The sequence below is a fragment of the Uloborus diversus genome, chromosome 7 (assembly GCF_026930045.1).
Source record: "Uloborus diversus isolate 005 chromosome 7, Udiv.v.3.1, whole genome shotgun sequence".
Classification (NCBI taxonomy): domain Eukaryota; kingdom Metazoa; phylum Arthropoda; class Arachnida; order Araneae; family Uloboridae; genus Uloborus; species Uloborus diversus.
In genome coordinates this window covers 115,631,004-115,658,887 of record NC_072737.1, presented here as the reverse complement: position 1 = coordinate 115,658,887, position 27,884 = coordinate 115,631,004, and the positions used below count along the sequence as shown (strand labels likewise).

The window sequence follows — 27,884 nt, the reverse complement described above, 5'->3', positions numbered from 1 at the left end:
TCGGTGGTTGTGCCCAGAAATTTATTTTAAATTGAAGTTTCAAAAACACAAACTTAGTCTATGTATTGAAACATTAGAGGAGAGGGTGAGTCATTAGCTTTGGAAAATGTCAACAATTAAGTCAATTCATTTGTCCCTCTCCTGAACATGTAAATCATACAATTGGACAAAGCTATGAACAGGATTCGAGAGATTTTCCAATGTTATACGAAAGGAGAAGGGAAAAACATTTTCAAAACTTTAATGAGAATAACATAGCCTGATTTCTTCTAAGTTGAATAGACGTATGCTTTTGTTCCTCCTCACTTCTAAGCAATTTAATGTGCAAACAAGTTTGTTAAATAATTGTAATCAAATGCCAATTCTTTCCATTCTAATACTCAAATTATCTCTGTTTCTTGAGGTAGCTTCTAACCACGCAAATAGACATTCCTAAATCCACATACACTTAAAAAATGAACGAGTGAAAAAAAAAAAAAAAAACGCAGCTTTTCTCAAATACATTTGGACTACGAAATGAAACAAATTGTAATTCAAGACGCAAATGAAACAAACAAGCTACTTCATCTAGAACGAATGCATCAATTAACTGCGGGGAAAAAAAACTGAAATGAAACGGTGGCATTTACATTAAAACACGCAACTTCGAATGATAGAAAATTTATCAAATAAACAAGTAAAATAAAACTTAAGCGAAAAGCAAAATCGAGTTTTGACACAACCTGTTAACCTTGCCCACGAGAAATGACCGAACAAAAGAAATTCATTCTAAACCAATAACATTCGTTTGTCCTCTAAAGTAATCGCTCGAGCGAAACCAAAGACAAAAATGATGTCCTCAAGGCAAAATTTTCGGAACAGAGATGTTTCAATCTCCTTGGGCGTTTTATTTTACAACAACCTTGGATCGGCGATCCTCAAGAAATCCCTAGTATCGAGGTGGCCTAAAGTAAGTAGCAATAAAAACTGCTCATCTCTCTGCACCTGGTTAGGGACAGATGGCGATGAACGTGGGGCGTTTTTACCAGCCTTATCCCCGCCACTTATTCCGACGCATAAAAAAAAAAAGAAATAAATAAGTCACTGCTATCAACAAAGCGCGCACCCGCGAAGCCAACGGATGAAAAAAAAAAAAAAAAAAAACATATGGTCAGATTTTTTTGTGTCCACTCCGCTCCCCCCCCCCCTTCTTTGAATATCTGGCGCCAGTGACTCACATGTTCGAGGATAATCGAAGCGGTCCAGTCTTGCGTGATAAAAATTGTAACCGTTCCTAAAAGCGTAACTTTTTGCAGAACAAAACCGTTACGCCTACTGAATCAAAGTATATGTAGGCGCTTTTATTTTTCAGTCGAACAGGTTTCTAACTTTTGAAATAGGAATGCTTGAAGAGAGAGAGAAAAAAAATAACTAAGAGTATTAAAGTTTGTCTCGCCAGTACAAGTTCTTAACATGAAACAAAGTAGCTGAAAGTTTGGAAAACACAGTTTCGGTGCAACAAATTCAAAACCTTGATCCATCCTTGTCAATTTTCCAGCATGATATTTCACTACATTAAAAACCTTGATTAACAAAACAAAATAATAAATAAATAAATAAATAAACACATTAGCAAATTTAAGTTCAATACTAACGAATACAATGTCATCAAAACATTTTTTTCTTTACACCGAACTGATTTTAAGAACTATTTTGCTAATCATGAGTTGTTTTCTTGACATATTTCGTTATTTTTTTAAATGAAAACACAGGCAATGACGCAATTAAGCTTTTCTCTTCTGAAGATAAGGCAAAATCATTCAAATTCAATAAACATTTAATAGGACAAGCTTAATGCATAGGCTTGCCCAGGGTTACCCTAAAGGGAGAAAAAAATTCAAGCACTTTTCAAGTACTTTTCAAGGCAAAAAAAATTTTTTTCAAGGCAATATCATAAATTTGTACTAAAAATATTGTATGAAGATTTCATGCAATGAAAACATATAAATAATAGGTAATAATATAAAAAAGTAAAGAAAAACAAAATTGCCTTTTCTACAACAAGACTTTGATAAAAAAAAAAGATCCACTGTGTTGAAAGTTTTTCTGCAAATGTCTGAAAAACTTGGTCATAAAGAGGAGCAGGTCCTACGAGGTTTAATTTTGAAATCTTCACATTCAAAGAAGTATATTTTATAGAATATGCAAGTTAATATTTATATATATGAAAAAAAGAACCCTTCCTAAGTGATTTTAATTTTTATCAGAAGAAACCACAATGCCTAAATTCAATGGAATTGCTAGAGGAGGTTTTGATTGATAGTGGTTCATACACATATAAGGGCGGTTAGGATCAAAAACACAACCCAGATGGTAATTTCGGCTGCACTAAGTTTAATAGTATTAGACTTTTGATAATTATTTATGGGTATCAAAGTATAAATCAATCAATCAATTTCATACAAAATCACCTGTAAGTTTCACTGAGCTAATCGGGGGGGGGGGGGGGGGATAATTTTCAAAACTAAGACTTCTATGACTTAAATATACATTTGTACAGCAACTACTTTTGATACATATAAAATTCATTTCTTATTTTAGAATAAATTTATGAAGTTAAAATATTGCACAGATAAGTGCCTGTTGATAACCAGCAAGAAGCAAAGGGCCTAACTAGGTTGGTCCTAGTCAATTTATTTGACCGCAATGAATATCAATGACCTTCCTTAAGCTATCTACCCCTTTGCTGTTTACAGCCTCTTCTGGTAAGCTGTTCCAAATGCCCCACAACCCAACAAAAGTAGTAATTTTGAATATTTGAGGTAAAGGAGGGAAATTGGAAGTAGGGAGATGAAAGCATAACAAACTCTACTGGATTTATAGTAAATAACCAAAACACAATCACCCGTGTTATATACCTTAATTATTTTAGTAGACATAAAAAAATGATGTACTTATAAATTCAACTTTACAAAATTGTATAGCTCAACTTTATCATTAAAATACAAACTTTAAGTCAAAATGTTAAGTGTTCAATCGCTTAAATTAAAATTTTTTTCAAAAAATCTGTAATAACCAAGAATTAGCTAATGATAAAATTAAAAATAAAATTGCAAAAGTAAGTAAGCATATATGTAATTAAACAAAACAAAAATAATTAACTTTTTAGTTATTAAAAATAATATAAACAAGCTAATCTTATGTAGCATGTGCCAAAATAATTTCTGATTGCCAAAAAATATAAAAATATTTACAAGATGAAAAGGGTTGAAACCTCAAACAAGAGAAGCAAATTGTCACGAATTAAGTTCAATGCTGGCATGTTTCCCATAAAATAAATTCATTAATTTTTTACTAAAATTAAACATAAAATACATCATAAAATTAAACATAATCTAAGGTAGCATGTATGAAAATAACATCTGATTAGCCAAAATATTTAAATATTTGGAAGATGCAAAAAGATTCATATTTCAAACACGAGAAGCAATTTTCCGCGAAGTCTGAGTACAGGGTTCATACCCTTTAGGCAGAAAAAAATTCAAGCACTTTTCAAGTACTTTTCAAGGTAAAAAATTTTGTTTTCAAGGCAATATCATAAATTTGTACTAAAAATATTGTATGCAGATTTCATTTACTACAAACACATAGAAATAAGGCAATAATACAAAAAAGTATAGGGAAACAAAATTGCTTTTTCTACAACGAGAGACGCTTTGATGAAAGATCTACTGCATTGAAAGTTTTTCTGAAAATGTTTGAAAAGTTTGGTCTTAAAGAGAAGCAGATACCAAGAGGTTTAATTTTGAGGTTTTTCAAAGCTTGCAGCAGTCGGAGGTTTGTATATTTTCTAGAATCAGCAAATTAATGCTTTAAAGAAAAACCTTTCATAAGTGCTTTTAACTTTTATGGGAAGAAACTAAAATACCCAAGTTCAATGGCATTGCCAGAGAGGAGTTTTTTAAGTCACTCCCCCCCCCATTTCAACATTTATTTCCAATATCTATACAGTGGTTTATTACAAGAGAAGGGCGGTTAGGACAAAAACACTACCCAGCAAGTTATTTCAGTTTGCACTATTAAGTTCTAAAAATATTACGTTTGCAAATCATTTATAAGTATGCAAATCAATTATTCGTATGTATTTATTAGCTGTTCAGCCAATAAGGCATTTCAACTGTCCTCGAGTAAATTTAAAAATTAGGAAGTAAGAAAAGTTTATGAAAGTCCACAGTTCAGTCTCTACACCTCAAAATATACAAAAGCAGCTTAAGTTGTGATAAATACTCTGAATGCAAACTTGAGCCTATTCAGCTTTCATTGATTAACTTGTGATAGACAATAAATGTGTAAGTTCAGATTTATAGAGCCATATTTCGAAATTGAAAAGATTCACAAGAAGTTGACATATATTATGACAAAAGTAGTTTTATTTTGGGAAAAAAATGGGTTATTGTTGAAATTAGAATTTAAACTTAGAAAGGCAATAATATTCAGGTGTAATTGTAATTTGTGAGATCATAAAAAATTACCTGAAAGTTTCAAAGAGCAAAATGGGGTGAGGAGGGGGGGGGGGGGAATAATTTTTAAAACTAAGACCCTATTACTTGAATATACATATGTACAACAATAACTTTTGCTATGCATACAATTCATAAAATAGTTTATAAGTCAAAATATTCTGCATAGAAATACCATGCCCAGTGCCTGTTGATAATCAGCAACAGGCACTGGGCGTAGCTAGGCTGGTACTGGTCAATTTGTTAAATCCAAATGAAGATGAATGACCCTCCTTAAGCTATCTACCCCTTTGCTGATTAAAGCCTCTTTCAGTAAGCTCCAAGTACCCACAACCTTAATAAAGTAGTAATTTTGAACATTTGAGGAAAAGGGGAAAATTGGAGATATAGGGAGGTAAAAGCATAAAAACGAGCACTACTGGATTTCATGTGAATAATCATAACACAACCACCCCTGTTATACACCTTATTTATTTTAGCAGACATAAAAAAATGATGTACTTATAAATAAAATTATATAAATCAACTTTATATTTAAAATACAAACTTTAAGTTAATTTGTTAGGTGCTCAACTGCTGAAATTTAATTTTTTATTTTTAATCTGTTATGTCCAAAAATTACGTAAAGATAATCATTCAAAATTGCGAAAATAAATAAGCAAATAATTAAACAAGACCAAGGTAATAAATTCTTTAACTCTTTAGTTATTAAAATAAAAAATAAAATAAGCTAATCTGATGTAGCAGTGTCAAAATAACTACTAATTGCCAAAAACATAAAAATATTTACAAAATGCAAAAGGATTGAAATCTCAAACAAGGGAAGCAAATTTTCGCGAATTAAGTTTAATGTTGTCATGTTTCCCATAAAATAAACTTATATTTTACTGAAATTAAACATAAAATATACTAATCTACGGTAGCAAATATGAAAATAACAACCGATTAGTGAATATATTTAAATATTTGCAAGATGCAAAAAGATTGAAATTTCAAACACGAGAAGCAATTTTTCGCAAAGTCTGAGCTCGTTCGACGTGGCATGTTTCCCATGAAATAAATTTATTTGTTTTTTTATTAAAATTAAACAAAAAATATACTAATCTAAGGTAGCATATGCGAAACTAACATTTGATTAGCCAAAATATTTAAATATTTGCAGGATGCAAAAAGATTGAAATTTCAAACACAAGAGCAATTTTCCGCGAAACCCGATTAAGTTCAATGTTGTCATGGTTTCCAAATTAATTTCTTTGTTAATTAATGAAATTAAACAAAAAATAAACTAATCTAAGGTACCATATGTCAAAATATCTTTCGGTTGTAAAAAACATTAAAATATTTACAAGATGCAAAAGGATTGAAATCCCAAACACGGAAGCAATTTTTTGCGATGTTGCATACTGAACACATGTTCAGAAAATTGCATTGGTGAAATACTTTTTTAAAACTTCTAAGCACAATTCGTTGATTTTTGAGAGAATTTAAGCATTAAGAAACTTTTTCAAGGTTTTAAAACTTTTTCAAGGTTTTCAAGCACTTGAAAATGAACTTTTTTTTTCAAGCACTTTTCAAGGTTTTTCAAGGGCGTACGAACCCTGGAGTAAGTTCAACGTTGGCATGTTTTCCATAAAATAAATTTATTAATATTTTACTAAAATTAAACATAAAATATGTTAATCTGAGGTAGTATATGCGAAAATAACAATCGATTAGCCAAAATATTTAAACATTTGCAGGATGTAAAAAGATTGAAATTTCAAAAAACAGAGAAATGTTTCGCGAAATTCGGGAAAGTTCAATGTTGTTATGGTTTACAAAATAATTCCTTTTTTAGACATGGAAATTAAACAAAAAGTAAACTTATCTGAGGTACTATACGTCAAAATAGCTTCCGATTGTAAAAAACTTCAAAATATTTACAAGATGGAAAAGGATTGAAATCCCAAACAGGGAAGCGATTTTTCGCGATGTTGCAAATCGAACGCATGTTCAGAAAATAGCATTAGTAAAATACTTTATTAAAAGTTTTAAGCACAATCCGATGAGTTTAGAAAGAATTTAAGCACCAAGAAACTTTTTCAAGGTTTTCAAGCACTTGAAAATGAACTTTTTTTTCAAGCACTTTTCAAGGTTTTTCAAGGGCGTACGAACCCTGTTGCCAGACGTTCCGGTTTGACCGTGACAGTCCCGGTTTTCAGACAAAATCCCGACATCCCGGCAGGGCCGCGCCAAGCCTGATCGGCGCCGTCGTGCAAATGTCTTTTGAGCGCCTTTATGCTCTGGCATTCGGGGAAAATATAGTTAACACCTGGAAAGAGGTTTTGAAAACAAATATAAAATGAAAAAATTAATTTGAATTTTGACATCTTGAATTCAAATTATGTTTTTCGCAATCACGAGTGTTTGTATGTAGGCGTGTGTGTTCGTGTGTGGGGGGGATATGTGTGTTTGTGTGTAGGGGTATGTGTGTGTGGGGGGGGGGTGTATGTATGCGTGTGTGTGCGTAGGTGTCTGTATGCATGCATGTGTGTATGTGTTTGTGTGTAGGGGTATGTGTGTGTATGGTGGTGTATGTGTTTGTGTGTGCGTGTGCGTTGGTGCATGTATGTATGCGTGTGTGTGTAGGATATGGACGCAACCTGGAGACGTTTTCGCTAGAGGAGCAGCATCGTGAGGCTGGCCGACCTGACGGGTGGTGCTGGCAGAGGGTGGCGCCGCGCCGGTGGGAAAAATGATAGCACGCCAAAAACAGTCAAATGAAAGCAATAAGCAATTGTGATTGCTCAAAAAAAATACGTTTGGCATTTAATTTATTAAAACAATAATGTGTGAATTTTTAGAATAGGGTGTACGTTTTTACTTCAGGTCTCGAAATTATTTAGAGTTCAGCAGCTCCTCTCATATGCTAATAATGCATTTTGGAAAAAGGGAAATGTTTGAAATAGCAAAGTTCACGCCACTGTGAGTATCCATCTAATCTCTAAGTGATAAATAATTAATAAAACAGTTATACCTATCAAAACATGAAAACACAAGCAGTGATGCAACTAGAAAATAGTTTTAGAGAAGTACATTGAAAAATAAATCTCTTGTAAAATTTTTGAAATTTGTAGTTTTAAAAGACACAATTTTAGATGGTCTTTGGTGGTGTTATGAGAGAAAACGGCACAAGGGGCTCCGCGGAAATTTGTATAAGTTGAAGCCTTAAAACGCGATTATAGGCCGTATTTATTGACGATAGAATAAGAGATGGAACTCTGGGATTCTACCCGATTTTTTTTTCTTTTTTTGTAAATCAGTTAGAAATCAATTCCTCCTCTCCCCTCGAATTTTTTGAAATTGAACTTCCAAAAACGCAATTGTAAACAACTTTGAAGATTTTCACTGGAAGGAGATTTTGGAGTTCCTTCCTGGAAAATTTTTCAAAATTAAAGCCCTAAAAACTTGAGCAATGTTTATGATATTAGGAGAAGAAGTTCAGAGGCTATTTCACTTAAATTTTACGTAAGCCATGTTTTAAAAGACAAAATTTTAATGTTATTAAAGGAAGGAGGTTCGGAGGCCCTTGCCCGAATGTTTTCTGAAATTGAAGTCTTAAAGACGCGATTGTAAGACATATTTCGTAACATTAGGGCCGGCAATCTTTCGAAATTGAAGCTCCAAAAACGCAATTTTAAGGTATTTTCGGAAGTAGCTTCAAGAGATGTTGTTTGGTATTCGAGGACTTGGTGGCGGGAGAGGCACAGAATCGGACGAGTAGCATTTTGAAGCCAATCTTACTTTCAGATGAACTAGAAAAAAGAAAAATAATAAGGAAAAAAAGAAAAGAAATATACAGGACGGTGGGCGGAGTAGATGGGGAATAATTAGCTGTAACTACTGAAAATTTTTAATTCAAAGATTTCTTTTTGAAAGAAACTTAAGTTTTTCCCCAACATCATTATTTTTTTCTTATCAAAATCACTTTGTTTTCCTAAGACGTGTTTTTTTTTCCTCTCTTCAATAATAAAGGATATTTTTGAAAAACATTCAACTCAGCATTCTGGAGGTGCATAAATTATAATACAACATATTCACTGAAAGAACCAAAATGGGGAATAGCAAATTTCTAACGCTTCGTCTGCTCAACCTTGTGAAATTTTAGACATACCGAAATAGCATTCACGGCTCCACATATGAAAAAAAAATGCTCATGTATGCATAAATTAAAATCGTGTGTTTTCAGTGCAAAAGATTGAGCTTTTGAATAGCATGTTTGGACACAACAAGGAATTTTTTTCCTTTTATAAAGACAGTGAGGAGGATTGCTTGTTTAAATGAGCAGTATGATTTCACCATCACTATTAGATATAATGAAAAGTTCAATTTTATTTTTTTGGTTGGAGATTTTCCCCACTCATTTGGAGCATTTTTGATTAGTAGAGCTCAGCGCCTTTTTGACTCTGGCGCCGTCGTGCATCGCACGACCTTGCACATAGGGACGGCGCGGACCTGCATCCCGGCCAGTTTACTTCACGTCCCGGTAAACGATAAATTTGATTGCAACATATGACCATAAGTTAAAAAACAAAAAACTGTAAAGGATTATTTAGAATAACTACTTGGTCATTTGTAATATCGACTAGTAAAACAAATATTGCATTAGTTTGCAAGGATTTTTACAACAAGATTAAAACTAAAAAAGACTTTCTAAAAAAAGAAAATCCTAGCAAATGAAAATACCGTGTACATATTGTTCAAATTTTATTCCTCATTCAAAGTGCTCCTGCTAAAGTAACTGAAACCATCAACATCTAGGAAATAAAACGGTTACATCTATCCGCTTGTATTATTTATTATTACCCCTGGTTTAGGTTCATAGTGAAGTAACCATTTACTCATAACATTGAGAATTAACTATCCTCTTAAAAACTAGCCAGTGGTATGTACCCTTCTGAATACTTGCAACGCTGGGGGCGGGGACAGTCCGGTGTCCTGTTTGAGCATCTCAGAAATCTGGCAAGCCTGGCATGCAGATGTTTGAAAATGCATTTTTTCAATTTTCTACCTCTAAATTTTGAAAACCTTCTCCCCGAGATCAGGCAAAACGAAATCTGTGCTGGGCAGATGAGTGCTAATAAGCATGAAATTGCAGTCCTCGGCTGGAAATGACTGAGTTGGCGGTGTATTTCATGTAAACTATCAAGTGTTTGAACCGTTTTGTTGAAAAAAACAAGTAAAAAGAAAATGTTTTAAGCTGCTCGGTGTCTGAATGCATATATTTATTACAACTTGATTTATCTAATGCCCACTGAGCAGTTGTTTTATCAACTATCTTTTCTCGCGTACTTGAAAGATCTTCATAGATTGTATAGTTTGTTCCTTCAGCCATATTCAAAGGAGAAAAATCATCCTCAGATATTAAGTATACAAAACTAACTACACATCTAGAATAAACGGTAAATCCCGCTGCAACGTCCCCCATGTGAAAAAGAATAAAACAATCGAAAGGATATCATTTAAAAAAATGATAAAGGTAAAAAAAATGTTCTCTGAATAAGCGAAAATCGCCCCCTCCCCCCACTTCCTCCCGATGTAAAATAAACACGTTCTTCAACTAAAATGACTAAACACTCTTTAAAAACCAAAAACAATTATCTGCAATTTAAAATATTTCGTCAAAAAAACAAAAAATACAATGAATTATATTAACAGTAGCTTTAAAATGTAAACAAATAATCACGCAACTCTATTGTTTATGGTCAAAGTCGCCATGCCACCACGTTCCTGCAATCCAGCCAATCAGTGAGCGAAGCGAACTCCGACCGATTAGCGGTCCGTTGGAGGGGGGGGTCCTTTCTCCCCCGGAACATTTTTTGAAAAATAGATATAAAAATCTGTATTTTGAGGCTTATATGTGGTAATTGAGACTACAAAAACATGAAGAAAAATAGGCAAACAAAGTCTTTAAAAGTTATGCATTCTTTTGCGAATCAAGATCAATCATTAAAAAAAATTGTTTGCTCGACAAATTGTTGACATTAATTCACACACAGCAAAAATGATAGAAGAGAAAAGAGAAGCACATCATCATTTGCTGATATCGGCTTTTAGTGTAGTTTGTCTTTGATCACTTCCCCCAACATCCCCCCCTTTCATCAAATGCTCTACAATATAAAAATTGTATTAAATGTTTTAAAAGAAATGGTGTAGAAACTCAGAAAATAAGAACGAAAGAGTAATATTCTGGCTATTTGGACTATTCTTTCTTGATAAGAGACAAAATTAAAGAACATTTCAAGCATTTCAAAAACTACAATAATTTTCAAAGATTCTAGAACAGTTGAAATTATTCAAAGCACTTTATTTGCACTTTTCAGAAGTTGATTGCACAGTCTTACAAAATGATTATACGAGGTGCGGCTAGAAAAAACCGAACTAGCACAGGTGAAACAATAAAACGAATGCAATAAGGCTGAAAGTCGCATGGCCTGTCACGTGACTCTTGCCTCGAGTTTCATCTGCCTCCTGCACTCAGTCTGCCCGTGGCGTCTGTTCTAAGTAGTTGACGTTTTGTCTGTGCGTCGGAAAAATGTTAAGTGTACAGAAAGAACAGCGTGTTAACATCAAATTTCTTTTCAAACTTGGAAAATCTGCAAGTGAAACGTTTGTAATGTTGCAACAAGTTTACGGCGATGATTGTTTATCGCGAACACAAGTGTTTGAGTGGTTTAAACGATTTAAAGATGGCTGCGAAGACACAAGTGATGACGCTCGCACTAGCAGACCATTGTCAGCAAAAACTGATGCAAACATTGAAAAAATCGGTAAACTTGTTCGAGAAGATCGCTGTTTAACAATCAGAGCAATGTCTGAGTTGACAGGAATTGACAAGGAAAGTGTTAGGCAGATTCTTCATGAAAGTTTCAACATGAACAAAGTGTGTGCAAAAATGGTTTCAAAGTGTCTCACAATTGAACAGAAGGAACGCCGAAGAATGATTTGTTCTGACATCCTAGAAAACATTGAAAGAGATCCCACCTTTTTACAAAATGTTATTACTTGTGATGAATCGTGGTTTTTTACTTACGATCCCGAAACCAAACGCCAGTCGATGCATTGGAAATCTCCTGATTCTCCACGACAAAAAAAAAGCACGAATGTCAAAATCGAAATTCAAGGCAATGATGATTGTTTTTTTTTTGATGTCAAAGGGATTGTACACATTGATTGGGTACCAGAGGGACAAACAGTGAATCATTTTACTACATTAGCGTCCTGACTACCCTACGTGAGCGAGTACGGAGAAAACGGAACGATTTGTGGAAAAAAAAGACATGTATCCTGCACCAAGACAATGCCCCAGCTCACAATGCGTTGTCAGTGAAGACGTTTTTAGCCAATCACAACATTCCCATCTTAGACCATCCACCCTACTCACCTGATTTGGCCCCCTGTGATTTTTTTCTTTTCCCTAAAGTCAAGTCAGCTTTGAAAGGAACTAGATTTGAGAGTGTTGAAGCAGTAAAAGAAAAAGCGACGGAAGTAATGTATGGACTTACCGAAAATGATCTGCAGCATTGCTATGAACAGTGGAAAATTCGTATGAAGCGGTGTATAGACCGAGGAGGAGAGTACATTGAAGGAGATAACATCAAATTGTAAATAATGGAAAATAAAATTTTTTTATAGCATCAGTTCGGTTTTTTTCTAGCCACACCTCGTAATTTTGTAAGACAAACACGTCAAGGGCGCCCATATAGGGGGGCGATGGGGTCTCGAGCCCCCCCCTTAGAAATTAGAACTTTCCTGCTTTTAGTACTTTTTTCTTTGCAAAAATGTAAAGACATTTCTTCTCCAACCATTAATGAATTATTTATTAAAAATGTCAAACTTTAATAACTCTAATCTGTAATGAAATCGGTGTCTATGGGGAAAATATCCTGCTAAACCACAGGGAAAATATCTGAACCCCCCCTTAAAATTTTGCACATGGGCGCCCATGAAACACATTTTAAGTTAGAAATAAATGTAACGAAATATTTCTCAAAGCAAACGATTTTTTTTTTCTGAATTACAAGTTGTGCAGAAAATGAAATAGAGTAGAGAAAGTGTTATTTTTTTTCTCATGCTTAAGATATTAACAGTATGCAGTAGAAGTAAGATAAAAACAAGCAATACTCAAAAAACTTCTAAAATACTGAATTCGGTATGAAATAAATGGCAAGATGTGTGTGTGTGTGTGGAACATATCAGTTACAAAAATGTATCTTGAAAAATATGCTACAAACAAGCGAGAATAATGATTTTTGCATTTTTTACAGGGGCCCGGCCCTTGGGGAGTCTGAGGCTCAAAATCGGTGCACTGTAAGTTTTATAGGAGTTTTAGAGGGAGGAGGGCAGGGGTTTGCACAGGGGGGAGAAGGAACACCTGTAGGCCTGGCCCGAGCCTGGAGGGGGCACAATATTTTTAAAACTAGGGGCAAAAATAGAAGTAAACAATATGGAGGGGGTCCTGAAAAAGTCATTTATGGTGGGGCCAAAATTTCTGCAAGGGGCCTACCTTGGCCCTGTACGCCCTGAATTGAATTGGGAAAAAGAGCAGAATTCCAAATTAAGGGTCTTAATTTCAAGTATGCTTTGCAGCTAATGAAAACTAGAATTGCTTTTTCTGTATTTCTTCAAATTTTCACTTATTTAATAGTTACAAAATTAAGAAAAAAAATTTTTTCTTCTGTTTTACGGTACAAAACATTTTGGATTTCGTGGGGACAAGGCCCGTCAGGCCCCCCTCTGTATACCGCCTAGAAGATCTGTTGCCATTTTTTCCTTGACTGTGAACAAATAAAGTTCTTGATTTTGTTTTGAGGTTTTTTCTGTAATCAGAGGATTTAAAATGTTTCCTTCCTGGAGGTTTTTTTCTGCGAACTATTGGGTAATTTTACAGATCCCTTTTTTTTTGTTCAAGCAGGATTGTTAAACACACACATCACTTGACATAAGTTTTATTTTTGAGGTAGATCATGAAAAGCCGGGCGACGCAACTATATTATAATAAATCAAAAAGAAATCTAAAAGAAATCTAATCAACTGATTCTGATTTGCAATGGACACTGACTCCATCCAGTCTTTGATGATCTCTTTATCGAAAAAGAGACACGGCTAATAAATTTTGGAATAAGTAAGTCAAAAAGGTATTTATACATGTATTTCTTGTTGTGATTAAGTTAAAATATTTTTTTCTTTCCAAAAATCAAAACATGTTATAAAAATTTAAAAAAACAGAAAAAATCTGGAAAAAAATCCCCCCTCCCCTGTAGGGGTGCGACATTCATGTCAATGTTTTGGAAACATCGATGTTTGTTAAAACATTGATGTTTTACTTATGAAGTTTTGGACTCAATGTTTTATTTATGTTGATATTTCTGAATTTTAATTGAAAATTAGAATAAAATTTGCTAGCTAGGTAATTAAGTTTACTTATGGAATTGCTCAATAAAATTAATTTATTTGCACACATTTATAAGATCAACTGTTTTCTGTGAAGAGCATGATTTTAGGGAAGATCACTATAAGATGGTAAGAGATAATTGGAGTGTGAGGAAGAGGTCAAAGCTATTGGAACAACTCGACAAAGGTAGTCTGATGCCAGAACTTGCAGTCTATTTCAAGGCTCCAGTTCTTAAACTGAAGGAAAATCCTATACATCACTATAGTGAAAATTATAACTTTAAAAATTCGGAACTTGTAATAGTTGTGTTGAAGTATTTGACAATGATGGCAGTTTCTGTCCCATCAGAAAGATTTTTTTTTCTGAATGGTGGGATAGTCATGGAAAAGAGAAATGAGCTTCAGGTGGAGCCAAAGCAAAGAAACTTCTTTTTATCCAAACTGCCAACACCAAATATTGGGGGGTTATAATACTTATTGACTTCCTTCAACAAGTCATTTCTCTATTACCTACAATTTTTGTTTAATTATGTAGCACTAACAGTATACAACACATATTTCTTGCTCTTAATAATAATTGTTAGAATTAAGTTACAATTTTTATTATAATTTGCACAACTCTTTCTCATCATTTAACTGACAGTAAGTGCTATGATACATTTTTTCTCAGATTCTTTTTTTGCATAGATTTATTTTTAGTTTCATTCAGTTTGAAAATATTTCCTTACTACTACATATGACTAGCTTGCATTAACCATTGCATGTCTTATTGTCATTTTCTGTCCTATTATAGTTCCAAGATGTTGCAAAATTATTCCTATTTAATTTATTATTGGCTTTACTTAGAAATTTTTGAAATAATAGCTATAATTTAACAAATTGACACACCGCCAAAAGAATTCACTGATCTACCAAGAAATTGTTAGAGATTAATAGATTATCATATATGTAAGTGTGGTGTAGTACATTCAAAAATTAGGGGCCTGTCTCAAACTTTTTCGTGTTGAAAAAATTATCTGTCTTAAATAAATATTCTGCAGATTTTTTTAGCTTTAAAATATCATGGTATACTCGTACATACGCTTTTTGTTTCATTTTTATGAGGTTTTGAAAGAAATTAATTCACTTCATTTCCTAATCAAGGGAGACCAACCTTTGCTTCCCTGTGAACAATATAATCTTCCCATACATAACGTTGTATGTATGGCTTAAGTTTTGATGATGGTGATGGCATGAGAAATTTTCATTGGAAATTGCTATTACTTATATTAGAAATGGAAATGCGCAGGGATCATGGGACTTCAAGAAATATTCCTGACTGACCTGCTACTGATCCAGTAAAAATAATACAAAAAATCATATTAGTCCATATTGATTTTACTTGGGGTCCAGTTCCATTGCATACATAAGACAAACTAAAGTTTTGCAACGAAATTATTGGAATACCGCCTTTAATTTTATTAGAATGAATATGGACTCTTAAAAGTATTCTTAGGATACAGAGATCATACGGAGCAGGGTTGGTATAAAACCGTTTTTTTTTTAAAAACTGGTTATTTTGGTTTAAACTGGGTTTACTTGGTTTTATAACGTTTCGTAAAGAAAAAATTTTATTTTAGGAAAATCATGAAGATTTTATGAATTAATTGTTAAAAAATGTTTAATATTCATATTTGTACCTAATTTCTTCGTAATTAAATAATTAAGAGTAAACTTTTTCAATATCATTTCCTCATACTTAGAAATTTCTATAGGAGAATATTGTTTGAAAATATTTAACTGTTATAAAAAATACAATACGTAAATGGATCTTGGTAGAAATAATCAAAGAAATAATTTACTGTGATCATACATTATTAATTAAATAACAAGGAATAAATTCTTGCAAATTATAGTAGCTACAAATGAAACATAAGTCTGATGTACATTATACAACTTTAAAATCAAAAGATCAAAGCATATTTTGTTAAAAGATTTTTAAAAAAAATTACAAATCATTTTATTAAAATCCTTAGTACAAACGTACATGAAATTACTCCTTTAACATATTTTAATAATGAAGACTGTCATAAAAATTAACGTTTTGCTTTTTCTTCCACCATTTATACATGAGACTTTTATTATAATGGGATCAAAAAAGTTCTTTGAAAGGTGAAAATTTGGCATTAATTTTTTTATATAAAAGCAGAGTTTCATGGATGTTTTCTGTATTCATAATTTTATACATTTTCTTTTCTTGTTATGACTGCATCGTCTATCGGGGATGCAAAAAGTGTGCATATATAAGCGCAATTTCATGCCTACTGTAAGTGTTCTTGGACTCCTTCAATTTTTTTTTTCTCTTGTCATTTAAATATTCTAGTGTTAAGATATTTTTACAGTATGCATCGCTTCAATGGTACATAATATTTCAATAAATCTGAAGCAATCAAGCAAATTAGGTAGCATATCAAGTTTTGGTTGAAATATGCTTTTTGGACTATTTTGAAATGCAAAAGACTGAAAAATAATGATAATTAAAAAATTATAAAAGAGCTACTTTTATTTTTTTCCATGAAATTTTAGAAAAACTTAGTTGATCTGCCTTGTATATTTATTTACCTAATAGAAAAGTAGCATAGATAAATAAATAAATAAATAAATAACTATTTAGCAAACTTGCAATACCTTAAAAAATATAAGTTTCTAAATTTATTCAGTGTGTAATTAATCTATAAGGTTTTGCTAGTTACTTTGCATTAATTAGACTTTACTCTTAGCAATAATATGTAAAATTTATGAAAACATTTGGGGAAAAACAATGAAATTTTTCAAAAACCACTTTTAAAAAAACCTGTTTGGTTTAAACCAAAGAATTCGGGTACAGAGTTTCTAGAAGGAGACTACTTTAAATAGGCTTAAAGTATAACTGCATGCATTCATTAAGGGAACTACAGGAATGGTTTGGTAAGAGTCACCGGCAAATGCGAAGATGATACTTCTTATAATGATAATTAAAAAATTATAAAAGAGCTACTGTTATTTTTTTCCATGTAATTTTAGAAATAACTTAACCTTTTAGTTTGTTTCGACTCCACGGCTTCTATATACAAGCAGTGGCTCATCAAACATTCATAATACATTATGCGATTAGCAGACCTTTTGAAGATGCTATAAAAATGGCCCATTTTTTTTATTATGAAACGTAGGAAGTCTTTCTGAAAGGAGCCATTCAAAGTAGTTTGAACCTGGAGTGGTCAGTTTTTTGACCACTAACAAAAATTGCTGCAATTAAGTTTTAAAAAAAAACTACAAACACATCAACAAAAACTACAACCTCAGTCTGCCAGTTGATTTTGGTTAAATATATCAAACTTTTTTCAGTTCCATCGGTATACCAATAAACATTAATCTGCGTTCTGGTATCTTAGGAGAGTCGCTGATTGGTTACTAATTTAATTGCTTGATTGGAAACTTACTCATTCAGTAGGTTGCAATCTTGTATTTAACTTGTCTGGACATAACATACATACAAAAATAAACCATCAAGACAACCCTCAAACAATGTAAACATACAAAATAAGCTATCTATCTTTATAACATTAGTCTAGATAAAAAACCTCAAAGGGTAGCCTGAAATGAATGAAAAATTACAACTTTTAGAATCATGGATTTATATCATCTATCTGCACTACTTGAATTCTAAAAATTAATTTGCTCGAAGCAAATCCCAATTATAATTCATTTGAATAAATTTTGATTTATTAACATTCTGCGAGTCTAAATGTTTCGTAATGTCCAAGGCTAGAATTCAATATACCTTATCCTCTGCAGTCTCCAATACATATATAGGTTATGGCGGTTCTTATGCCATCATAGTTTTTTTTTACTTGTTTCTATTCCTTAGCATTCAGTTCATATTGAACCTTCAACTATTTTATCAATGCAAGTGTGTGACAATCAGTGCTTGTGTTTACGTATATAACAATAGATCAGTACGAAACATAAACTGGTAGTAAGACAAGCTATTGGTTTAAAAAATTAGTATAAATACATATATGGGGCCGTCCATTAATCACATGAGGCTCGAAAGTGGGAGGAGGTGTGCAGAAAAAATCACGAAACATCACATAGGGGGAGGGAGGCTTATAGTGTGCGACTTTGATTTGCCGCCCCGCCGTTACCAAATGAGCAAAGTGAAGTTCTCGATCGCGAGCCGCAACAACTGCCCGCGCGCCAGCCTGAATTTATCATTCAGTTGTTTGGCACTGAATACACGCGTAAATTGTTTAACATCAAACGTTTGCCTTAAACCAATGTCTAAACTAGATGATCTGTATAAAGACCTATTTGCAGAATATAAGATAGGAAAAAAACCTGGTGTAGCTCAAAAAGAATTTAATGAATTGTGGGCTTGTGCGAAACAAAAATATACTACAAAAGAAGAATTTAAGAAGTGGGCGAATGATCTTTTACTAGATTACCACCGAAAGCACAAAGCAAAGAAGTCTTCCAATATTCTCTTTTACTGTTCTAATACTAAAAAGGTAAGTTAAAACATGTATGTGTCAGGGTTGGGTTTTTTTGCCGGCAAAAAGGTATTTTTGCCGGGACAGTGGAAAAAACCATGGCAAAAATGGAAAAAACCGGCAAAAATGGAAAAAACGGCAAAAACCTAATTACAAATAAAGTAGCATTATATTGTTAATAAAGAAATAGTGACAATATAATATAAATAATGCACTTTAATATTTTAGTTATGTCCCTCCATGTTACTTCTAATTTATAAGGTGAAAAATAAATAAAAAAGAAATGTTGGGATTGCAAAACTTAAGATTTTAAATGTTTGCTAAAACAATTTTTTCAGAATGAGCCAATTCCTTCAATGCTAAAACAAAGAGTGTTTACTTAAGCTTAGTAAATTAATAAAAAGATTGAATTCTAATTACATACATATACACATATATTTAATCACTTTTTTAAATCCCACTAAGATTTTTAAGTTATTTAATTAATAACAGACTATTTACTTGAATATAGAAAAATATTAACTTTTCCTCACTAAAGAAATAATGCATTTATACAGCAGTACAGTACCTAAAGATTTCTGCACACTAGCCGCAACTCTTCAAATGTGTCCTGCAAGTTCTGCTGCAATAGAGAGATATTTCTCAAATTTTTCTTTTGTACAATCAAAAATACGAAACCGTTTGTCAGTTGCTTCTCTCATGAAATTAGTTTATTGCTATACCATGCTTTAACAAATAGTTTTTGATGAAGATGGTATAGACTATGGTGATTTAAGTGATATTTCAATCTAAAGAAATGTGTATTTTGCTTTTTAATTACTTTTACAGTCGAACCTCCATATATCGAACTTCCACATATCAAAATTTTCTATACATCGAAATCCCAGCAAATTTCTGTGTTCATTACATAGAGAAGTTGTTTCTATATATCCAAAAAATCTCTATATATCGAAGTTTTTTTTCGAGACATTCGTAGATTTTTTTCCACTTCAGACTGTTTGTCTCATGAAAAATGAAAATTAGAGGAAAACATTATGTTCACTAAAGGTTGCTACGGAACCCATAAGGAATCTGGGGTTGAGGGCTGTGTAGATAGGTCGTTGTTCTGTTCTGAAATTCTTCAATTCCCTCAAGTTTATTTCAAATCTAAGTTGTAACCAGTAACACTGTAAAATCAGTTTCAAGCTATCCCTTTTGTCTGTTGATTATCATTCCTAGTTTTTTTAAGCTCGATTTCACTGTCAAAACGAAACCCCCCTTAATGTTGTGAATCAAGTTAATTGCCGAAGAGTGAAGATGTATGACAGCGCAAAAATGTAATTTCTGTTATTTTTTTATTTTTCAACTTTCATTTAATCCGTTGCTCGTTTAAATTAGAAATTGGGTTTTATACACGAAAATTAGCTTTAATTTTAGTGTTTTACTATAAATTTTTGTACGATACAATAAGATTGTTTCTATATATCGAAATTTCTATGTATCGAATTTTTTTCCAGAAATATGCTACTTCGATATATGGAGGTCCGACTGTATTTCTTTTATTTTATAGTTGTATCTTGATTAAGTATACTTTATATAGATACTTAGTATTCTGTAAAAAATGCTATAATAAACAATAATTACATTTTCATTGTAAGTTAATTATTTGTCTTAGATGTTACAAACTGAAATTTTATGTCAATGTTTAAAAATTTAGAAGTAAAAATGCTCCATAACTTTAAAAGTAAGTTAAACCTTAATTTTTTTTTAAACTATAAAAATAATTAAATCAAAATTTTATCAATCTTTTCATGCTTTTACATAAAAGGAAAAAAAAAACTGTCCGTAAGTTGTTAACACAAAATCTATTTTTGCCACTTTGGCGAAAACTGGCAAAAACCTATTTTTGCCGGGCGGTAAAAACCGTGGTTTTTTCCGCCCCCGGCAAAAACTTGCCAACCCTGGTATGTATTAACTATATCTTTTAATGAACATTCTTCTAATAATAAGAATTCACTTATAGTTTTATTTGCAGTAGATGTTATTGTTAAACCTTAAATATTGAAATCCAAACATATTTTATTTATTTTTACGTATAAAAAGGTTATTAAATTAATCTCTTAGGTTTTTAGTTCTTTAGTAATAGTATTTTAAATTCTGTTAAAAAGTGCTAAAAAGCAGAACGTGATTATGTGAAGGTACTCATTGGCTACTTTTCACCGCTCGCAGGAGTTCAAAAAAAAAAAAAGATATTTTGACCTGACAGTCTACGAAGTATGGGTTTATTAAATTAATATTGTGATAGTTGTAATAGGAGGAGACTCCAAAATACTAACAATATTATGTTCCAGGAGCCTAACACAAGGATTGTTTGATGTAGAATTTTTTCTCTTTTTTTAATAGTACTTCTGTGCAAAGAAAAAAGTGAAGGAACATGTGAATGCTTGTCATAAGCAACTGAATCCTCGTAATAACAGTCTAGAGATGCAAAGTTCGTCCTTCCTGCATCCTCACGCTACGATCGCAAGAGAGATGTGTGTAGTGCGCGAAATTGACGACGCCAACTGGTTCGATGAAACCAATGTGGATATCGAAGAATTAAGTACTGTGCCTACAACTACAACTGAAGATGCTTATCTAGTGGTTGCCATGGAAGAAAGTCTTGTTAATCTGTGGTCCAAGGATACTCTACTTTAATATTTTTTTCGCATACCTTTCTTTATTATAGTCTTTGCTGTTATTATTGTAGTCTTTCATTATTAGATGATACTTATACCTCTATTTTATAAATATTTAAAAAGAATAAGATTTTTCGTAGGTGCTAAAAATACATGGGATATAAAAGTTGGAGGGGGGCTTTTTGGTCGTTATCTTCGGCTGTTAGACCTGTAACAATATTGTGCAGAATGGGAGATCCAAGAGTGGGACTCTAATAAAAAGGGGAAGCGATCTTGGCCGAATTAAGTTTCACAAAAGATTAAAATTATTATTTTTTCAACATTTTGTGCTTGACTTAACGTGGTGTTTTCTATATGTAACAACTAAATCATTTAATAAAGCAAATCATAAATTTCACATAATTCATAAATTCAAAGTCTAAAGCAATATGTACTTGAGTACAAATGGAAAAACAGGGCTTTTAAGTTGCACCTCTTTTTTTAATGCATATTTTTAAATTTTTTTTTGTCAGCGAAATGGATTGGCCATGCAATATGGGCCATATACGACCCGTGGACTTCTGCTTTTCAACTTCTAGTTTATATAGCAGTCGACTAAGGAAAATTCCCTCTTGACAAATGTGGTGAAACCATATTTTTTCAACCTATATGAACATACGTTGTACAGTAAACTCCCGATTATCCGCGGAATTGGGTGGCACAAGTGCCGCGGATAATAAAAACCGCGGATAACCGCAAAAAGACTAAAATGGGGGACAAATCAGGTAAAAATTTTCTATCTCAAATTCTTAACTGTATTGATGCATAACACTTTCTGCAAACAGTGAAAATATATATAGAGTACAGTACAAATGTTTTGTATTTCTGCACAACCGAACTTAACATCAATAACAAACATCAATAACAGTGTATGTACGATGAAGAACGCACAATAATAATAATAATAATAATAATAAAATAAAATTAAATCAATCAATCAAGCAAAATCAACTGAGTGTAAATTTACAATTTTCAAAAAAAAAAAAAAAAAAGCCACTGGTATTTGCTTTTTACTGCGAAAATACATGTTCGTGATTGTTGATTGATTCGCGGATAATCCGCTCCGCGGATAAACCGCTCGCGGATTATCGGGAGTGTACTGTACTAGACAGGGAAACAAATGCATCGAGTTATCAGAATGATCAAATTATCCAAGTGAAGCATTTATTGCGATTCTACCTAAATTTTTTGTAACAAACTTTAACTAAGACGCTTTGCCTATAATTATTCTAGTTGAGAAGGCTAAATGTGTTTTTTATATGTTTTAAAGAATACTAGATTATCTATTTTTAAGAATATTGCCACAAGCCCCCCCTCCCCCATTTTCAAATCTGATTTGGGGGGTGTTCCTGTGACCCATTTTGGATAGGTTATTCTGTTTGAATTACTGATATGAAAACAATTGAAAAACCTTTTGGTGTAAGTTTGCCCATGTTAAGGGTACTTTTCCTCACTTTGACTGGACTAACCCAAGAATGGACCACTAAAAGTGTCAATGGATCAGTGAAATGTTGTAACTACTGCTCCATTCGACCAGTGACTAATTTTTTAAAACTTCCACCCCCTGATAAAGTCAAAACCAGATACAAAACCATGATTTTTCCCGTTTTTCAGTCTCATAAAAACAATATCCTTCACAAATCAAAGCCTAGTGCAGACATGGGAGAAAGCCACTAAAAATGCACTCGTACTCATTTAAAAGCAATTGTAATTGATTGGTCACTACAGTTGACCTCAAAATGAAAGAAACACAGGCATAGTGTGAAAAATTGGAATTATAGGATGTACACAAATGTCTTGAAAAATTGAAAGGGGAAGAAGGTTTGTAAAATTGTGAGTTTGTGACAAGGGAGAGGAAGGGGGGGGGGGGTAACAAGAAGAAAGACATCAAGCATTTTTTTTGATAAGAATATGTTCATGAAAAATAGTGTGGCATTTAACGAAAACATGCCCAAAAGTGACATTTGCTCAAGAAAATATAGGGAAGTATAAGAATTATTGGAAAAAAACCGAGCTATGGATTCCATTACAGATTTAGCAATAAAAGTCCGCATTTTTGTGCGACATGTGCTGGCGATAAAACACAAAATATTTTCAAATATTATATTTGGAAATATTTAGTACTATATTATATAGTATGACTTTACTTCTAGTTGTTATTCAATGCAATGAAGAAATAATAAAAAATAAAACACTTACCTTTTTACAACTTGCCTATAGCACAATCACCGTTCCTAGAGTAGGAGCTTTTTATTTACAACTAATTCATCAATTCAACTAGTCAATAGACACTATCCACAAATCAAAATAAAAAATTTACGGACATTGCAACATTGTAAAAAAATGGCACATGGGTCATGAGATTGCCTCCAATTTCATTTGCAAAAAGGGTGGATCATAGCAACGTTACTATTATTAGTATCTTCCTTTCCTTCTTTTAGCGGGGTGAGAGGGGGAGATAGGAAAGCAAACTTGGGGCCGGAATTCCGAGAAATATCGGTAGCACCCTGCTTCAATTTTACGTCATAACTCCTCCCCCAAACTTCTCTATTTGCTGAATTTCTATGCTATATCAGTTGAAGGAGGAGTGATGACATCAATCTGAGGCGAAATAAGACAGGAAAGTCAGGTTAAGGCACCGCAGCAGCGTTTGGGCGTACAGTATCTTCTAACGTAATGGAAATTTTTTGAATCTGATTTTTAAGTAAAAACAATATAAAAGCGGACTAATCGAACCAAAATGCTAAAAAGCAGTCTAAAGCGGACTTTACCCTAAAAAACGGTCTTTGGTGGAAAAAGCAAACCATTTGGGAGTCATGCATTCTGGCTTTGGAAAATTAATGTATTTATGTGCAAGTGGGTGTGTTTTTTGCTGTGCATTGGTAAAATTTACATTGAGCATATACTACAGCTCCCTGTACTGTATTTTTTCCCCACAGCAAAATGTAATACAGTCGAGTCCCGACTTACGCGAGGGATGTATTCCAAGACACCTCGCATAAGTTAGAATTTCGCGTTGTGGAACAAGGTATGTTTAGTAATTTTTTATAAGCATACCCAATTGTTTCAGACGTTTGTAAACACCCTTCATATTGTTTCAAACCATTTATTAACTATATATTGCAGTATCTTCCACAAAGAACCAACTTTTTCTGTATTTAGAAAAAGCGTTACTATTTGACATACAATTCCGTACTTTAGCACAAAATCAATGATTAATAGATGAGAGAAACTTAAAATAAAGCAGTATGGTATTTAGAGTATGTACACTACAGCATTATTATAGCACTTAACAATATAGATATAGTAAATATATTTATAATTTTAAAACTTAAGAAGGTTTATGCAGCGCGATCAGAATGTTATCAGAATGTATTTATCAACGTTCATATGTAAAATGAAAAAAAAAAGTTAAGAATCGGAGCAGTTATTTGGATAAACTAAAGCAAAGCGTTGTTTAGACTAATACATTGGGTGAACTTCCGCTTTTAGTGATGCTAAAGGGATGAAAGTCTATTTACAAAAACCAATATTTAGTGTCAACAAAGCCCATTCTAACTCTCCGCCGCTCTTTTCCAAAAAATTTCATGTTGCAGGCGAGAAATTTGTGTCCGCACTAAAAAATTCATTACTCATGAAAAACTTGCGTTATAGCCATTTGGCGTAAGTCGGATCGCGTTGTAGCGGGGATCCGACTGTACCTGAAAAAAGTGGCCAATTCCCATGGAAATTACTGATATATTTCTTTTCTAACTCCCCCTCCCCCAAATACAGTTAACTCCCCACTATCTGTGGAATAGGGTTTCACGTTAACCACAGATAAGCAAATTCGAGGATAATCTGAAAATGAGGTAAAAGCGCTAGTAGTGAATAACACTTGCATACATGCAAACTATAGCTAAAATAATAATAGGGCAAGTAAAAAGGCATGTGAAAGCAGAAAACTCATTATTGCAAATGGATTACCACACATACACGAGCAAGGCTTAGACAGGTCAAGCTAGCAAAAGACCAAAGATGCATAAAGGAGGAAAGGAGCAGTTTTCAAGACTGGTCTTGTTACTCCTTTACGCCCTTGTCGCGATCAAGGTTAGCCTTGAACTTTTATTTATTGAACTTTTCCTTTCGCCCACCGCTTTCCTGATTTGAAGTGAACTGATTGAGATAAAAAATAAATAGAATCGAAAGAACAACGAAAATGATTTTTCAATACAGTCCGATTTGCAAAGCTTGTTCTTTGAATTTGTAAATATTGTTAATATATTGAATTTTTTTTAGTTTGCTGGTACTGTGATTTTTTTAGTCAATTTTAGTAACTCTCCATGAAGTCAAAAGATGCAAACGCCCAGAAAGAATCGGAAAATGGTAAGATTTTTACCTTGAAATTTAAACTCAAGATACCGATTATTACATTTTTTGGCGCCCCCGGGTGGGCGTTTGCAATTATATTGAATTAAGTTAAGGAAACTAATAATATTTGATAAAGATAGCTTTTTTTTTTTCTTAATATAAATGATGGAGAGTTTGAAGAAATTACGCACTCCATTACGAAGTGGTTTTTCGAGAATCGCTAACCAACTGGAAGAATACTTAAAAACTACAGATTGTAGTCAAGATGAAATAGAAGTCTTAATTAACCAGTTGAGTGAGAAATGGTGTGCACTTGATATGAAAGAAAAAGAAATTCATGAAATATTAGCTAATGATTCTGATTGTGCTCAAGAGGATTTTGATGTTGAATATAACGTATATGAGTCGTACAAAGAAAAATTCATACGACTTAGAACGAAAGCTGAAAAAATGCTGCGCAGTACTAATAATGAAATTTCAACTGTTGTGACTGAAACGGAGTTAAATAAACGCCGATTTAAGTTACCGCGAGTGGAGTTGAAAAAATTTAATGGGGATATTAAGGAGTGGCTCGGTTTTTGGGGTCAGTTCAGAAAAATTCATGAAGACATAAATATAGCACCAGAAGATAAATTTATTTATTTAACTCAAGCTACTGTAGAAGGCTCCCGTGCCAGGGAACTCGTTGATTCGTTTCCCCCATCTGCGGAAAATTACGAACAAGCAATTGAATGTTTAACTGCCAGATTTGGTAGGGAAGACTTGCTTATTGAAGTTTATATAAGAGAATTATTGAGTCTAGTGCTGACAAATTCAATGGGTCAAAAGAAGATGCACCTGGCCAAATTATATGATAAAATAGAATCACATATCCGAGCATTAAATTCCCTGGGTGTTACTTCCGATAAATACGCTTCGATTTTGTATCCATTAGTTGAAAGTTGTTTACCAGAAGATATCATTAGAATATGGGAAAGAAGCATGTCTTTAATAAATGAAAATACTAAAGAATTAAATAAATTGACCTCTCTAATGAATTTTTTGAAAACAGAGGTTGAAGGGGAAGAAAGAATTTCCTTAGCGAAAGAAAGTTTCAGCTTCGATTCGAAGCGAATGAAGAAACATTCCTCACCACCTCGCCCGAGTAGAGGGGAAGAAGAGAAAATTCCAACCGCAGTCGGACTTTTTGGTTCCACAAATTCGAACACGTGTGTATTTTGTGAGAAGAAAAATCATGAATCATCTGCTTGCCGATATGTGCTGAAAATGAATTTAGATGATAGAAAGAAGATATTAATGAAAAAGGGCTGTTGTTTTTGCTGCCTTAAAGTGGGTCATAGAACTCGAACGTGTAAAGTTAGAATCAATTGTGAACGATGTAATGGAAAACATGCAACTATAATGTGCAACGAAAATAAACACCAAGAGCGCGATAAATTAAAAACAGACGTGCTGAAAGAGAAGGACGGTCAAAATGCTATGAATGACACAGTGCTAAGTAACCGCACTTGTAGTCCGAACATTCTGTTACAGACTTTGTATGTCAGATTACGAGGCAACAAGGGAGGGAAAATCGTGAGATGTCTTATTGATTCTGGCTCCCAACGGTCATATCTGAGCAAACGAGTCGCTGAAGGAATGCAATATGATCGTCTTAAAGAAGAGAAAGTTATACATAATTTGTTTGGTGGTAAAGAACACATAGAAAAACATTACCGACACAGAGTATTAGTCAGCAGTATTAACAAAGAATATCACTGCAATTTTGAGGTACTTGACCAAGAAAAAATATGTTCTAAAATACCAACTTTGAAGTTAGATCCATGTGCTCAAGAATTGAATAAAAGAAATATAATGTTGACAGATCAATTGATTCCAAAAGAAACAGAATCTGAAGACATAAATTTATTAATTGGAGCTGATGTAGCAGGTAAGCTTCTCACTGGAAAAGTCATAGTTCTGCCATGTGGACTCGTAGCTGTCGGAACACATCTTGGATGGACCTTGATGGGGAAGATGTCAATTGATGATCCTGATGACAATTCTACAATGGTGGTAACAAATTTATTTATGAAAGATTTTACCATTCCAGAAATGTGGAACTTAGATGCAATAGCTATTACTGGTCCGATCGCTAAGAAAGACATGGAAGAAAAAGAAATAAAAGATGACTCTGAATCTGAAAAAGATGAAAATGAAGTAAAAAAGAACACTAATAAAGATCAGGTGGAAGTTGATGACGTGCAATCAAATGAAGTGAATGCTTCAGAAGAAAGTGCAAAACCTGTTACTCCTGTCGAAGAATTGATGGATACTAATACTAAAACAGAAGCAGATGAGAAAGAAGAAAATATAGATGAGGAAGAAGATAAAGAAAATCATACACCTTCTAAAGAGAA

General features: G+C 33.0%; 2 protein-coding genes across 2 annotated transcripts in view; one reads left to right on the top strand and one right to left on the bottom strand.

Moving 5' to 3' along the window:
• Positions 1-27,884, bottom strand: part of LOC129227062 (histone acetyltransferase KAT6B-like) — a 95,937-nt gene that overhangs the window by 41,422 nt on the left and 26,631 nt on the right. The window lies entirely within an intron of this gene.
• On the top strand, positions 666-21,144 carry LOC129226032 (uncharacterized). The gene is made up of 2 exons (XM_054860609.1): positions 666-949; positions 20,822-21,144. Exons 1-2 carry the CDS (start codon positions 830-832, stop codon positions 21,113-21,115), a joined length of 414 nt encoding a protein of 137 aa, XP_054716584.1. The 5' UTR covers positions 666-829; the 3' UTR covers positions 21,116-21,144.

Bases quoted from the DNA above. Each gene is read 5' to 3' on its own strand.
- LOC129226032 (XM_054860609.1), top strand. From the start codon at position 830: ATGATGTCCTCAAGGCAAAATTTTCGGAACAGAGATGTTTCAATCTCC. The intron at 950-20,821 runs GTAAGTAGCAAT...TTTTTTTAATAG, and splicing joins TAGTATCGAGGTGGCCTAAA to TACTTCTGTGCAAAGAAAAA.